The sequence below is a fragment of the Chenopodium album genome, chromosome 27 (assembly GCF_948465745.1).
Source record: "Chenopodium album chromosome 27, dcCheAlbu1.1, whole genome shotgun sequence".
Taxonomy (NCBI): domain Eukaryota; kingdom Viridiplantae; phylum Streptophyta; class Magnoliopsida; order Caryophyllales; family Amaranthaceae; genus Chenopodium; species Chenopodium album.
This window is the reverse complement of record NC_137860.1, coordinates 34,639,662-34,654,707: the sequence shown is the minus strand read 5'-3', so window position 1 is coordinate 34,654,707 and position 15,046 is coordinate 34,639,662. Positions and strand designations below refer to the sequence as shown.

Here is a 15,046-nt window from a genome sequence, read left to right as displayed (position 1 = left end):
GCTAAGTTATCACGATTCCATGTCAACCATAACAACCGGATATTTGTATGTTAGAAAGCTGACAGTTTAGTCCTTATTATTTATGCATGCTATTTTCTCTCTCTCTCAATATTCTCTTCCTCAAATTTCTTGCCATTTTTTTTTCTGTGATCACCACTTTCCTTTCCTCCGTTTACCTCTCTACGTTTCTTCTTCAAGCTAATCAAATTCATGGAAACCCTAACCATGTCTTCTGCAACTGCTATTCTCAATTCATCTTCTTCTCCTCTCTCCATCTTCTCCCCTAAACAACCTTCTAGGCCTAATCTTCTTCGTCTTCCTCTCGCTTCTAAAGGTGATCGATTTTTTTCAATTTCTGAGCTTTTATTTGTTATGTTTTAGTTTAATTTTGATTTTTCGCCCAAAATTTGTTACAATTGCTGATTAATTACGAATTTTGAGGATTGTGATTTTGATTTTTTTAGCAGGCAGAGATGATGAATCTGATGTTCATTCAGAGTCCAATGAGCTGCGGATTGTTCCCGTCGTTGATAATCGAAGCCTTTCTCTCTCTCCTCTTTCCAAGGTAATTGAATATTTTTCTTGATTTTTTATATTATTTTTATTTTATATATGTTGATTGAGTTGCTGCTGTATTGAAGAGGACTGCTGTAGAAACAAGGAAATATATGCTTGAATTAGTTGCATATATGTATATTGGAGTATCAATTTGATGTAATCTACGCATTTTTCTGTTGCATTAGGTTTAGATATAGAAATATTGATTAGTTTTCATTCTAAGCTTGAGTAGGGCTATATTTGAATAAAGTGAGGTGTAAAGTCATGAAATGGCGAAGGATGAGGAGAAATGGAGTATCTTGAAGTGTAATTTGTATAGTAAAGTGAAGAAAGTTAACAAGATAGATTTTTTGAAGATAATGAGGGAGATACATTTGGTATTGAGCTATATGTTTTGAGGTGGCAGTCATTTCAATGGGATCAAATGCTCGCGTTTTTAGTGTAGATTTTCTGGTCCGGCCAAATAAGCCATAAGCTATCCTGTATCAGATTTCAATGTTCACTTTTTGTTACATCAATAATCGTGGTTGTATGGTTGAGCATATACTGAGTAATATATTTCCTAGGAAGTTGTTTTTCCATATAGCTATATTTCCTAGGGAAGTGCAGTTACCTCCGCTTTGTGGGAAGTAGAAGTTCCTAGGAAGTTCCTTTGTTTTTTCAGCCAAACTATTTCACATTCTATGACTTCCTAGGATTTCCCACATTAGATTTGAATGTTCACTTCTTGTTACATCAGTGACTTATTAGCAGTTATTATGATTGTATGGTGTTGTTACTGTTTTGTGTATGTATTATTGGTTACAGGAATGGTTGTATGTTTATCTTGATTACTCTAAAGTGTGTTCTAGAGCTAATATAACCCCACGTTCTTGTTCTTATCAATCTTTACTCAGGATACTGCAATGGGATTGGTATTAAGTGCTGCCACTGGCAAAGGGTGGACAACGGGATCTGGGATGGAAGGCCCCCCTGAGTCTGCTGGTGATGCTGAATCAAGTGCAGCAAAGATCTCCACTTTCCCCTGGTCACTCTTTACAAAATCACCTAGGCGAAGAATGCTTATTGCCTTCACCTGTAACATTTGTAGCCAGCGAACAACTCGTGCCATCAATCCTCATGCGTATACTGATGGTACTGTCTTTGTTCAGGTAATGTTGTATGCACCAGCTATATCTTTTGGTGACAGTTCTCTGCCATTTTAACCCTTGTTAGTTGGTGCTTAAGAAATGACCAATTCACCATTCTATTTATTTTTGGAATGTCTTCGAAACTGGTCATGTTTGGGACGCTGTGTGAAATTCTGTTGAGATTCTATTTTCTTACTACTATTTCTACCTACTTGCTTATTAATCATATAAAATTTTTAAATTTTAACTGGAAGACTGATTATCAGTTCATGCTGAAATTTTATGTGATGAAATACTTTATACAATAAGTCATGGTGTTTTGTCTTTCTCTAAGCATTCATCATTGTCCTAAACTCCTAATCCATATTATTCTGTGTTTTTTTTTTTTTCCTTTTTTGGCAGTGTTGTGGCTGCAATGCATATCACAAACTTGTTGATAATCTGAATTTATTTGATGGTATGAAATGCTATATAAATTCAAGCTTCAAATATGGAGGCAATGAAGCCAATGTTGATTTTGACTATTGGGATATTGACGACGGCAGTGACGGATTTTATGGAATATAAAACAATGGGACATATGCTACTATAGAGTATGTACATTCTGCATCTATGTATCTGAATCTCAATAGTTGTGACATAGGTTTATTGTACTTGTAAACATTTTCTGTTAAATTATCTGCTGTGTTCATATAGCTCATCAAAGTGTTTAACTGAGGTTGAGAATGAGTCACTCGTACTAAATTGGATTAGTTTTAGTTTCCTGTTTAAGTTATACTGCAGCTTGGATATTTCCATGTTCTAGAGATCTTGATGAGCATGCATTCTGTTTGGGCTTCATTTTTCACTCTATGCTTCAATTTGATGCTTGAAACCTTGCCTTGTGTAGGAGGATAATTTGAATTATTATAGTGTTGCATATATTTAAATTAAATGATTGGGTTTTAGGAATTAAGTGTTGCGGAGTATCGTATTAGAATTCTTATCATTAAGGATTCTGTAAATGCATAGACACTTTTACCTAAAATTGATATCCTTGCGAAGAGTGTAATATACCTTTGCACGGGAATAGTCTTCTGTTGGATATTATGTTCATTTGTGTGGAAGTGATTTGTCCAACTGTGAATTTATATGTATGGTAGGCTGGATGGAAATCAGCCCTAAAAGGTTGTGTTGAGTGAAGGGTGCTTTTGATTTATGTAATTCTGTGGTCTAGCTGCACTTGGGGATTTTAATCATCAAAAAGCCTTTTAAATTAAGAGATTATCTGGCTAACCTATATAGAAAAACACAGACTAGCTAAATTGGGGTCTTTTATAACATTGCCCTCTGTATATACAAGGTAATCATGGGAAATCTGATGTGCAAGCCTTGGTGATTGCCTTCTGACTTTGGTTCCTTATACTGGCCTGGCTCCTTCTATCTTGGCAGCATACCTCAGTATGTATACGTCACTCTTCATTCTGTAAGATGCCTACCTTACATTCTGAAAGAGTAGATGTTATTCTTACTAGAACTCTTCATATCTGTGGCCTAGGCTACCATGTTGCTTGAAATCTTCGGAGTTGCCCTTATCATTAGACTTTGGAGGAAAGCCATTGCCTGCACCAAAGTTAGCATTTTCTTCAAATTTCTTGGTAAAATAATGAATTTTATCACCCATGAGGAAAAATCATATCTAGTCTTTTAAATTTCTCTTGGTCATTTTCATGTCATTCTAGAAGGTAGGAGACCTTACCGTGCATAACGCAATACACAACAGGCTGAAACCAGGGAAATGGAATGGTGCTTTGTCTGAGAGGAAGGTAGCTGACGGCACAGGGAAGAAACAATTAGGGTTATTTGCTCCTCTTTAGGGAAAAGAAAAGAAATTTGAATTTGACCTACCAGTTAGAGGGCTAAAAACCAATGGAGAGATGATATTGGCCAAAGAACCTATTCCTGAGATGCATCCTTGAGCCTTGCCCTGAGAACAGCAAACCCGAGTATAAAAATGTGACAAGATAACAATTAGAAGAGAATTTTCTTTATGGGAAACAGTATGTGGGAGCTTGGAGCATTTGACCTTGCTAAATAAGAAAATTAGAGAAATGGTACTTGAATCTTTAGATGTGTCAGGCATTTTACCTGTTCACTTTCTCCTACTTGTTTGGAGGCAATGCTACGCATCTGCACACATTTAGCAGTCTCTGTTATGTGCTAGAAGACATTAGAGACAACAGTGAAGGTAATGAGAGACTTACACAAGGGTTTGTGAAAACAACGAACACCGAAAGCCCAGCTACTGCATAAATGACCTGTGCAAATAGTTTTGATGATCTAATAGTCAGCAAAATTTCAAATATTTTCAGTTCTACTTCTAAGCAAAGAAATGTCATCAATTATGTTAAAGGATGAAAAGTTAGCTGTAGCTATAAGTAAATCTTATTGCATATTAGTGTTAGTTGTACTGTAAGTAAATCTTATTGCACACAAGCATTAGTTGTTTGTGAGATTGGGTATAGTCTAGAGAAATTACCCAAACATCCCAAGCGACGCTGTTAAGAATCATCTGCAAAAATCAGAAGCTCATTTAGCAGTATGATTTAGAATGTGATATCTGTTATACAAATAATGAAGAGTTAGGTTTTGGAAGGAAGGAGAAAGAGAGAAACTACGTTTGTGCTCGCCACCAAGAGCCCAAGTCTAAGCAACCATTCTTCTCCTGTTACTGATAGTAGCATGGGCATCAAAACTAGCTGCAGAATTTGAAATGTTCTGATATGAGAGGTGAAAGAATACAAACATTTGAAGCTCTGAGAAACATTAAGTTGATTTTAATACCTGTGAGACCATTCCGGCAATACCAACTATCAACATCAGGTCTGCAAACTGGTTCTTGCTGAAATGAAATTCTGCTCTCAGGAAGTACTGCATCAGATGAAACATGTTTCTGGTTACATATTACATTATTGTCTAATCTTACTGCAAGTTTAAGATCCTGCTATATAAAAAAAGGTTCTTAACATTCTATGTTTCCTGGGTATAAAGGTTGTGCCTGTCACGTTGTTTCTTCTGCTGTTTTTATATTTATGCTACTGTTCAACGTATGTTATTGCTAAACTATGCATACCCCGGTCTTCAATTGTGTTAGATATTTAGAGTTCGCATGTGGAATTAGTTCTGTTTTAGAAGTTGCTTGTAATTAGGTTGGTTTGAGTCATTACCATCAATGAAGCCTGTAGGCCACCCTCTGCTAGACTATTGAATAATACCATAACTGCGATCTGTGAAAATGTTTTGCTGCATAAGAAAAAAAATGTTTTAGATGGGTTAATCAGTTGATATTGAGAAGGGAAACAAAATCTAGACGGTCAAGTTTTAAGGCTGATGAAACACCTGCTTCCTAGTAAGCACTTTATATCATGAAAGGTTGGGATCTTCTTAAAAATCTGAACCTTCTTTGTCAAATCATCATCTGAGGAGCTGCTTGGCTCAGATTTCAGGAGTGGCTGAATTGAAGCATCAGTTTTACGTGTAGTTTCTTGAAGGAAAATCCTCATGTAAGCTGCGGCAGCCATGGCTGAAAATGCTGCAGCCTGTGAAGGTTATGTTCATTAGTCAGAGACTGTTTGATGAATGAATAACGATAGCAGGTGAAAACGAACGAACAAGAGAGAGTGAGAATGACCTGAAATGTTTGTGCTGTGGAAAGAAACCTAGCTGATAATGTACCACATACAAATGCAGCAGAACTAACCCCTGCAAGAATACCAAAGGCTGATGCTCGTTTTCCTTCTGAAATTTTGTCTGCCTGGGGAGAAAAAATTAAGAACTATTAAGTTCTAAATTAAACCGCTAGCATTGATACTGCTTTTATATTTCTCCATATTTTTTTTTTTTTTTGAGGAAAGCTTTTATATTTCTCCATTTATCTAAAAAAAATTTGCGAAAATTAAAAACATATATAAAGTAACATGTTCTAATGGCTTCGAAATCCCCTATTTTATCTTTCATGATTTCTTTGTTCATCTAACTTAACTAGGTTAAATATTAAACTTAAAGTAAGAAATAGTTTCTTTAGTATAGTTAACATGAGCTTAAAATAAACTACAGAGAGCTAGTTACAGCTTGATTGGTAGTGCGGTAATAATGTGCAGCAAAAGTAATTAATATACAGAACATTATCAAGTCTTGGTGTGCTAAGAAAAATTTGTTATGTTTAAAATCTTTTAATCCCATATATCAAAGACTCAAAGCTCTTAATTTCATTATGCTCTACATCAAAATAAAACAAATTAAAAAATAAAGTATATATTTCAATTATATATCGAAGAAAGAAAAGTAAAATGGGAGAGTTAATTGTTTAAGATAGGATTTGGAAGTAAGTGTCTATCCCACAATTTGATATAATTAAACTAAATAATGACACAATAAACTTAGGAAGGTGCTTGTATCATGTAACTTTAAGAGAAACAGATATTTCATTACAAAACGGAGTGTCAATTATCACTTCGATAGTAAAAGAGATGTGTCCAAAAAGGGAAGCTGCTGGAAGGTCAAATTAGATCAAAGATCATTTGAAAAACGCCAAAAATTACTTGTAGATGCCACTTTGTATGATTATAAGAAGCTGAGGCGTATATTCATACTAAAGAAAGCGACAATAATCTCATACTTCGAATCTCCCCAAAAAAGAAATCAAAGTTGGGAAACTACTAAATTTGTTTGGCTTATAGTGAATTTTTTATTCAAAATTCCTCTAGTTATATAGAGTTATGAATATGATATGAGAATAAAATAACTACTTTGTATTAAGTAAAATCAATCTTTATTTTGTCATGTTGGTAAGAGACTAAGAGTGTACCACTGTCATATATAGACATAAGGGGGGAAAACCCTGATATTTTCTTAAATAATATTGGTTGATTATTTCTTATAATTAGGTTTATCTATTAGCAAGTATTCTCTTGTGTAATACTTTTAATCTTTTATCATGAAGGGTGGGGTTATGGGTTAGTATGATAATTAAGGTTATAGATACTACGAGTACTATATACTAGCTATTTAGGTAGTATACATTTGAGTGGGATTAATTAAGTGGTATTGTATTGTGCACACATCAACATCGCATAGTCACGTAGAATGCATGTACACATGAACATGTGTCCGAGCACTTGGACATACAAATCAATGCATAACAATCAATAGATGATGTGTTCTAGATAATTCGAAATGGAGAGATCTATCAAAGACATTAGAGAGAAGTAATAGAAAGGGATATGTAGAGATCAAATTAGAATAACACGTACAACATAAGCAAGAGAGAGACAGTGAATAGCGCCTTCGGATATCATGGATGCCAATGTTCTTAGCACGTAATAGGCGTAGAAAAAGCTCGTTTCCCTACTATATGCCAATACCACTGCATTCAATTAAGAGCAACAATAATTATTTGTCATGGTGTTGAAAATTTCTTCACTTGAATCATCAATGTTGGCAAATCAATAGAAAGTTATAGATATATTACAAAGTAGTAGACATGAGTGCAAACAGCACGCATGCTACTAGAATTTTATCATTTCACCTCCAAATTTGGAAAAGATTAAAATGAAAGAGACAAGGAAGACAATTGCATTCCACTTTGCATTGGGATTTCTCTATCTACCAGAAAGATATTTGTTGTATTTCATAAGTGTTTCAAATTAAAAAAAATAATAATAAATAAAAAATAAATTAAAAAAAAAATCATAGGAAAGGTACGTAGCTAATTAAAATATTAATTTTTACAAAGTTAAAGAGATTCCTCATCACTAAATATTTAATAAAAAAAACAAGTCAGCAAAATTAAATCAATTCAGCAAAATAGTCACTTTATTAAAGTGAATCGGTACAAATAAATTATAATCAGTAAACACTAAGTTTAATAATAAAAAAAAAAAAATTATAAAATTCATAAATAAAAGGAAAATTAATTTCAAAAACAAAAATTAGAATTCAACAAAAGAAATTTAGTTACCCTTTTAACATGTACAGTAGCATACTTTTTTTTTTAAGATCATGTCAATTAAGAAATAGGATAATCTTTTAGAAAAAAAGAAAAAAAATGACAAATTAAACTGACTATGAGAGTATAGTGTTTGACTAGACAAATCAAGAGAACCCGCATGTCATAGCCGCAAGCCCACAAGACATATATACGCATATTCATACTTAGCTCAAAAATAGCCAACTATTACAAAACAAAATTATTTTTCAAAATTATTTGCCACCTTTAATAAGAGAAAATGATATTTATATGTGTCACTCTCCTATACGTTTGGAACGTTATTGATAAAGAAAATAAAACTCTTTCTATTTATAAATATAATCACCCACACAATTGTGAGATCTAAATTAATTGTAAGATATTCTAAATCAGATACAGTAATAATTTTTATTTTTTGGGTGCGCAAATCATATCATAAATTTAAATGTGAGTAGAATGCAAATAATAAAAGAATTTGATCATAACCATTATAAAGTCAAACTGTTTAAGCAAAGCATTAGAATTTATTAAGAAAGTAAAAAGTACTGTAACAAATTACCTAGGGGAAGAATATTGAGCGTCAAAGGAAGTGTCAAAAGTGATTTTCTGCCGTTAATGTCCGATAAATTACCTATTAACGGAGTCATTAACACTGACCCTATCCCTGAAATCTGCACCATAATATTTACGTAGTCAATAAAAATTTAATCAAAATCTTGATATATATATATATATATATATACAAATATTATAAAACACCCGGTATACAATAGCATTATTGTAAATCAGTTCAAATAAAGTAAGTTATCATCTGTCTGTTTGCACCTTCTTCCTTATTTTTCATTTTCTGGATCTTTCTTTCTTCTTTCATTTTCTCTCTCTACTCTTACTTTCCTCTCTCTCCTTCATTACTCTTTCATTTTCTCTTCATCTTCCATGCCTAAGAAATCACTTCCTCTATTCAGAAATTTTCAACCTACAATTAATCTTTTATCGATCAAAAATTTTGACCGTAAAACCAATTTCTCAAATGACGATTTTTTCTCAAAATTTTGTTTAAATTGAGTTTTTGATTTATATAATTGAAATTCAATCGATTGTTTCTATCAACATTTATGAACCTCCACACACAAAAATAGATGATTGGCTTCATCTCAAATTATTATCAAAGCGGCACAAAAATGGCTATTTGGTATGGCAATTTAATCTACGTTTCTTTTCGCTACGGTGTTAGTCTTCATTATGGTGTTTCCCACAAACATTTACAATGATTGTTCCGGTGAATCTGGGATTTTTTGCTTCTCGAATTTAAAGCGAATGATAGTGGTTATTGATGAAAATTCCTATGTTACTTCTCTGTTTTGTTTTGTAAAAAAAAAAAAAAGGGTCACTTTTTTGAATAAAAAGGATTACTTTTGTGAAATAAAAGGGTAACTTTTGTAAAAAAAACAAGGTCATTTTTGTGAAAATATGGGTCGCTTTTGTAATAAAAAGGGTTACTTTTGTAAAGAAAAATAGTCACTTTTCACAAAAATGTTCGATGTACAATAAAATTATTGTAAACCGGGGGCATGCAAAAGTTTTTGATATATATATATATATATATATATATATATATATATATATATATATATATATATATATATATATATATATATATATATATATATATTAGCTATTTTTGTGTCTCATCACTTTTTTGTACCCTTTTATTCTTCCTTGAATCTAAGGTTTAGTATCTCAATTTTGTTGGAGTTTAAGGAACGTCATAAAACTAGGTTTGAAATCGTTTTCCTACAATCAGTTCTAGCTGTTGAAAAAACTTCTCTGGCCTTCAATTTCTAGCAAATATTAATCTCAAAACTTAAGTTGTATTTGGGGAAGTTTAACTGTTTAAGTCATTCATATGTCTTACATCATAACTCCATCTGTCTTTTAAAAAAAATTAACAAATAAATAAAATAAAATAAAAAGTAGTGGCGAAAAAAGCTATATGTCCATTCAAAACGTATCATGTACTTCCTCCGTTTTCTTTTACTTGCAACACAGCCTTGTGGCACGTGTTTTGAGCTCTGGTTTATGTAATGTAAATGGACAAATTTTACATTATAATTTTTACAAATGATACTTAACTCTATTCTAATTTTCGTGTAAAAATTATATTGATAAAATCGCTCGTTTACCCTCACTAATCATCTCCTAAAACTGCGTGCTTAAAAGGTGTGTTGCAAGTAAAAGAAAACGGAGGAAGTATGTATTTGTTTGTCTTTTTTTCTAAATTACATTTTTACAATATTGTAATTAAAATATCTCAAGCTACGGACTATAATACAGGGTATATTTTATTGTCCATCATCATAAAAATCATAATACATATCCACAAAACACTTTAATTTATAGTTAAATAGTCATCCAAGTATTGATTCATATGTTCAATTCAAACTCTCTTTGCTTTTTCATAGAAGACCGAAACTTGTTTAATATGATTCTCTTACCATTAATAAGAAAGAAACAATTAAGTAATTAATAAAGCTAAGTTAAAAAGCCACATAATGCTAAGAGTCAAAACAATATTAGTAGAGTATCTCTTAGAAGACAAGTGTTTATTATTATTATTATTATTATTATTATTATTATTATTATTATTATTATTTTGTGCGACTGAAAGTATGTATTTTTTGTCCATGAAAGAGATGTACAGTTATTGATTTTGTTGCCGACATATAGTGTACGAAAAAAAAAAAAAAAAAAAAAAAAAACCAATAGTATTGCCAAGGAAAAAAAACAACGAAAGAAAAATAAACATTAAAAAAAATAAAATAATGGACGAAGATATCTATAGAACTTTCGTTTTTTAACGTTTTTGTGAAGATATACAGTAAAAACGAGAATAATTTCGGCAAGTAAAAAAACAAGAGAAGGAAACTTCTTTCTTACATTCACATGCCAATATGTCATGATTTATTGTTTAGGCAGAAAATAAAATAAAAAAAGCAGACAAAATTTACAACAACGTACATGAATAAATGAATAATATAACTACAAGTTAAATTATAGTACTTCAAAGTACGTGTAAAGAGACGTTCAATTTGTACACTGCTGAGGATGAAAAAGAAGAATAAAGAGTGGTACGTTATTCCTTTAGGCAGGGTTAATTAAAACTTATGAAAGTTATTATATAAATATGTTGTAGATGATTATTTTGACGAGTTTTTGGTAACTTTTGTAGTCCTGTGAATCTTTAATATTGTACCACATTTACGTTAGTTATATGTCATTTTTGTAAAGGATAATGATCCATTGATTTATTCCTTAATTTACTCTTTAGATCGATGGTCAAAGATATCCCTTATTCTAAGTTAATGTACCTAGACATGTACTCTAATGTATCTAGTCGTATTATATTGCTTACTCATGTACTATATATACTCATGGAATTACGTCAATATAATTAAGCTTTCCAACATTCTCTTTCTCATAACTCTATCATGGTATCATAAGCTTTTGATCCATCTTTTCTTGCTTCCGCTACTACCATGGTTACACTATCAAAACCCTTTGCCGACGCCGACAAATGATGGTGACCATATCGAACTTCCTTCCCGGAAAGATTCAAACCAAAATCACACTTCGCTCAACTCTTTTGACATCCCGTATTTTGTATACCAAGGGATGTCAATTATCAATTTTTTTTTTCTCCAAACCCCTTCCGGAGAAACAATCCCTTTTCGGCATCCCGTAGTTTACCTACCAAGTGTTGCCAAACATGCAATTCTTTCTTCAAAATCATTATGGAGAAACATAACATTCTTTCCGTTCTAAACCACCATCAACACCATCATATTTTTTTTCTATCTCGCCTTCAATAGTTGTGAAGGAAACCCTACATTTTTTATTCTTCTCCCAATCTCCCATATGTTGCAAGCACATGCTAGCAAAAAAAAAAAAAAAAAAAAAAAAAACTTCTAATACTCCCCTCTCTCCAAACCCTCCCGGAGAATCACAATGCGATGCAACCCTTCTCACATCACCTACACTTCACTTCCTAACAAGATTTGCGAATTATAATCAAGATCGGCCTCTCATTCTGGACGTCCATCTTGCGGGGGCGTGTAAAGGATAATGATCCATTGATTTATTCCTTAATTTACTCTTTAGATCGATGGTCAAAGATATCCCTTATTCTAAGTTAATGTACCTAGACATGTACTCTAATGTATCTAGTCGTATTATATTGCTTACTCATGTACTATATATACTCATGGAATTACGTCAATATAATTAAGCTTTCCAACATTCTCTTTCTCATAACTCTATCAATTTTCATGTAATGTTGTCGGAGCAAACTAGCTAAGTGAAGTGAAAGTGAGGGAAATCCCTAATTGGTAGTTAGCTAGCTAGAGGACGTGTTTCGGTGTTTGATTGATCAATAGAAATGGATGCATGATTATTGAATGCAATTCATGTTGTAAGTCATATAATTAGAGGACCAAGTACGTTGAGAATTGAAACCTAAGATTGAGTTATATACTTTATGACGCCCCCTCAAGCACTCACATGATTACTTGTTAAGGTTAAACCGTGGATGTAACATGTATGTGTCTTCCCATGCTAATCGCTCAAAATATTCCATAACCTTCTTATTCTGATGACCCTTGATAGCATGTTATAAAACCAACTCAACCAAAAACTTAATCTAATGGTTGAAGCTTAGGTTAATTGGTGGATTAGTCACATATATTATTTTTATCTAATATTACAGAGCATTATTTTTATTTTCTATCTTATTTTCATGAAAATTATACAAAGTATTGGTGTGAAGTGTAGATTGAGAAAACTAACAAAATTGCTAATAATATAAAACGAAGGTAGTGAATCATTTGGATTTATTCAAAGACGGATAAGAATGAAAGTTAACATTTAGGCACGTAAGAACTAAGAACAAACAAAGAGAATCCAAATTATATGAAATGGGAGAACATACAAGTGCATGCAATTTCTTTAATAGGAGTATTTTGCGTTGATCACTACTTGATACTACAAGTCTACAAAGCTAAGGCAATCAACTTAATTTTAAGGATGGTCATTACAGTTTCTTAAGTACACTCGGGTACACTACCTAGACTTAAACACACGAAGTACTTAAAAAGAGTGTTCTTATTCATTTTGATCATTTGAATTTATCCAAACGGACAAAACTATCATTTGAATAATGGAGCCAATTATAGAAATTATTTAAGCACAATGTCAAGTTATATAATCAAAAAAAGTGTGAATGTTTTAAAAAAAAAACATATACGCAATTACTATAAACAGGGGAGTTATTATTAGAGTATTCTTAGAGTACTTAGCTTAACTAACTTTTCATGCTACAATATTAATTATCATGGTTAGTCGGGATCAAATGAATTAAATTAAGTACGGTATAATATTAACCTCAGTCCCTCCTATAATAAATTGAATATTTGTAATTTGTTGCGTTACTTAACAGTTAACATGTACTTCATAACCAATTAAAATCAACTATAATGAATAAAAAAACAAATATACAAAATTAATACCACTCTTTAAGAAAATTAAGGAGATACATAAATTATGAAAAAAAAACACCCTTAGGAGAAAATTAAGGAGAAGCATGAAAAAATAAAAAGAAGTTAGAGAAAAAACAGGAAATGAAACGACGTACCGCCTGCTGGAAACCTGAGAGATAAATGGCAAGAGAACATTCATCTTTGCCAGGACAAATTGCTTCCATTGTGACATCTGTTAAGGCCGGCATCGACACGACACCGGCGAACGAGGCCAAAAATAGCGTGACAAAGAGGTGTGTTAAGCATCCAAGCTTCTCCATCTCCATTTCCATCTCCCTCTCTTTCTCTTTACGTTATAATTTTATTATTTTGTAAGGAAAAGGCTCGCAAAGAGTAATATTAAAAGAAAGGGAGATGGTAACTAAAACGAATATTAACCTTTGCTTTATATAGTGCTTTTAAAATAAAAAAACAAACAAACAAACAAAAAAGTATTAAATTTGTACTATTTTTATGTATATATGAATGAGTGTCTATGATATTGTAGAATTATGACATCATATAAAATTTTGGAAATTTGAGGAATATAATTGAGAATAATTGAGGGGGTTGATAAGATGTGTCGTTTAGTTTTATGGGGTTTTTTTTATGTTATTTTATGCTTTTGCTTTTAGTACACTTATAGTGGGAAGGACGAAGCAATGAGATATTCAATAATTCCACGTATACTATAACTCCATCTATATAAGTCTTTTCATTCTCTATGTCATGAAAGGGATATTGAGATAAAGATCGAGGCCGGTGGTAAATAAAAGTAACTTTTTGACTATTGGTTTATTAATTAGCCCGAAAATAATTGTTACATATATTACCAGTATAAAAGTAATTTATCGTTGATGTATACTACTCATAGTACTTTAATTTTTAGCAATAAAGAGTGAGAATGGACCAACTATGATAAGAAGTACGTACTATTTACATAAAATTGTAATATAGACATATACTCCACAGTAATATGTTGTAAGATGAGCATGGGTCGAGTATGATATTTGAACCATATTATAAATATTGAATTGGGTATATAATAATAACTAATGACACTAAAAATGATACTCCGTATTTATGAACTGAGACAAAAATTAAGTTGAGTATCTGGATTTTCAGGTCGGAGTTCAAATAGATACCCCACTTTAGGAACAAGGTTATCCAGTGACGTAATTAAAATATAAAGAGATAAGCAGTCACAAGTCTTAAGTAGTAGATGGAGTGTTAAAGATCTGCTTGCTGGGAGGAATGCGTAGCGTCAAAGTTATGTAGTTGAAAAAAGAATGGATATTTACTGCTAAGTTTTAATTTTTCTGCCTTTTTTTGGACCTACCATGTTACCAATACAACGAGAAAATATTAGTAGAAACTCTTTGAATCTTTGAAAAACCTTTTGAAATTATTCAACAAATTCTATACTTAGTATTGTTGTTCAAGATATCTACTTTATCTAGCAATCTATGGATGTAACAAAGGTTACCAACTCTTTACATTTATGGTTAGTAAGCCACTATTAAGAATGGAACGTCTCATTATCATCGTTCATTTCTTAATTACTCGCATATGTATTATGGAATACATTTTACCTATTATATGTTCAGAAAATTGATAAAACATAGTGTATCACTTACAATGAGTACCTTAATTAACTCGAAAATGGAGTAGTTTGCTAACGTACTGGCAATATAAAGCAACTAAAAGTGAATTCTAATTAGGAATATTTGTGTAAAACTACCCTAAAGATAGGGTCATTTGTGAACAACTACCCATTTTTT

At 31.9% G+C, this 15,046-nt stretch overlaps 2 protein-coding genes across 3 annotated transcripts; one reads left to right on the top strand and one right to left on the bottom strand.

Moving 5' to 3' along the window:
* The first annotated feature begins 85 nt into the window (after nt 1-85).
* LOC145621067 (uncharacterized) lies at nt 86-2,401 on the top strand. 2 transcript variants are annotated; one of them, XM_081675801.1, is made up of 4 exons: nt 86-334; nt 468-565; nt 1,455-1,709; nt 2,091-2,401. In XM_081675801.1, the coding sequence occupies exons 1-4, from the start codon at nt 211-213 to the stop codon at nt 2,253-2,255; spliced, it is 642 nt and encodes a 213-aa protein (XP_081531927.1). In that variant the 5' UTR covers nt 86-210; the 3' UTR covers nt 2,256-2,401. The 2 variants fall into 2 exon arrangements, with proteins under 2 accessions (XP_081531927.1, XP_081531926.1); XM_081675800.1 differs by having other exon boundaries at nt 465-565.
* A 475-nt stretch (nt 2,402-2,876) lies between these two features.
* Nucleotides 2,877-13,787, bottom strand: LOC145619406 (uncharacterized). Its single transcript, XM_081674089.1, has 14 exons — nt 13,382-13,787; nt 8,255-8,366; nt 6,980-7,092; nt 5,359-5,481; nt 5,067-5,266; nt 4,895-4,970; nt 4,512-4,598; nt 4,346-4,426; nt 4,207-4,239; nt 3,932-3,985; nt 3,816-3,857; nt 3,576-3,654; nt 3,427-3,497; nt 2,877-3,290 (listed from the first exon to the last, which is right to left on the bottom strand). The coding sequence occupies exons 1-14, from the start codon at nt 13,556-13,558 to the stop codon at nt 3,222-3,224; spliced, it is 1,317 nt and encodes a 438-aa protein (XP_081530215.1). The 5' UTR covers nt 13,559-13,787; the 3' UTR covers nt 2,877-3,221.
* Between the last annotated feature and the right edge of the window lie 1,259 nt (nt 13,788-15,046).

Bases quoted from the DNA above. Each gene is read 5' to 3' on its own strand.
- LOC145621067 (XM_081675800.1), top strand. From the start codon at position 211: ATGGAAACCCTAACCATGTCTTCTGCAACTGCTATTCTCAATTCATCT. The intron at 335-464 runs GTGATCGATTTT...TGATTTTTTTAG, and splicing joins TCTTCCTCTCGCTTCTAAAG to CAGGCAGAGATGATGAATCT. The intron at 1,710-2,090 runs GTAATGTTGTAT...CTTTTTTGGCAG, and splicing joins ATGGTACTGTCTTTGTTCAG to TGTTGTGGCTGCAATGCATA.
- LOC145619406 (XM_081674089.1), bottom strand. From the start codon at position 13,558: ATGGAAATGGAGATGGAGAAGCTTGGATGCTTAACACACCTCTTTGTC. The intron at 7,093-8,254 runs GTAATTTGTTAC...AATTGAATGCAG, and splicing joins GCTCAATATTCTTCCCCTAG to TGGTATTGGCATATAGTAGG. The intron at 3,291-3,426 runs GTAAGGTCTCCT...ACTTTGGTGCAG, and splicing joins TGTGTATTGCGTTATGCACG to GCAATGGCTTTCCTCCAAAG.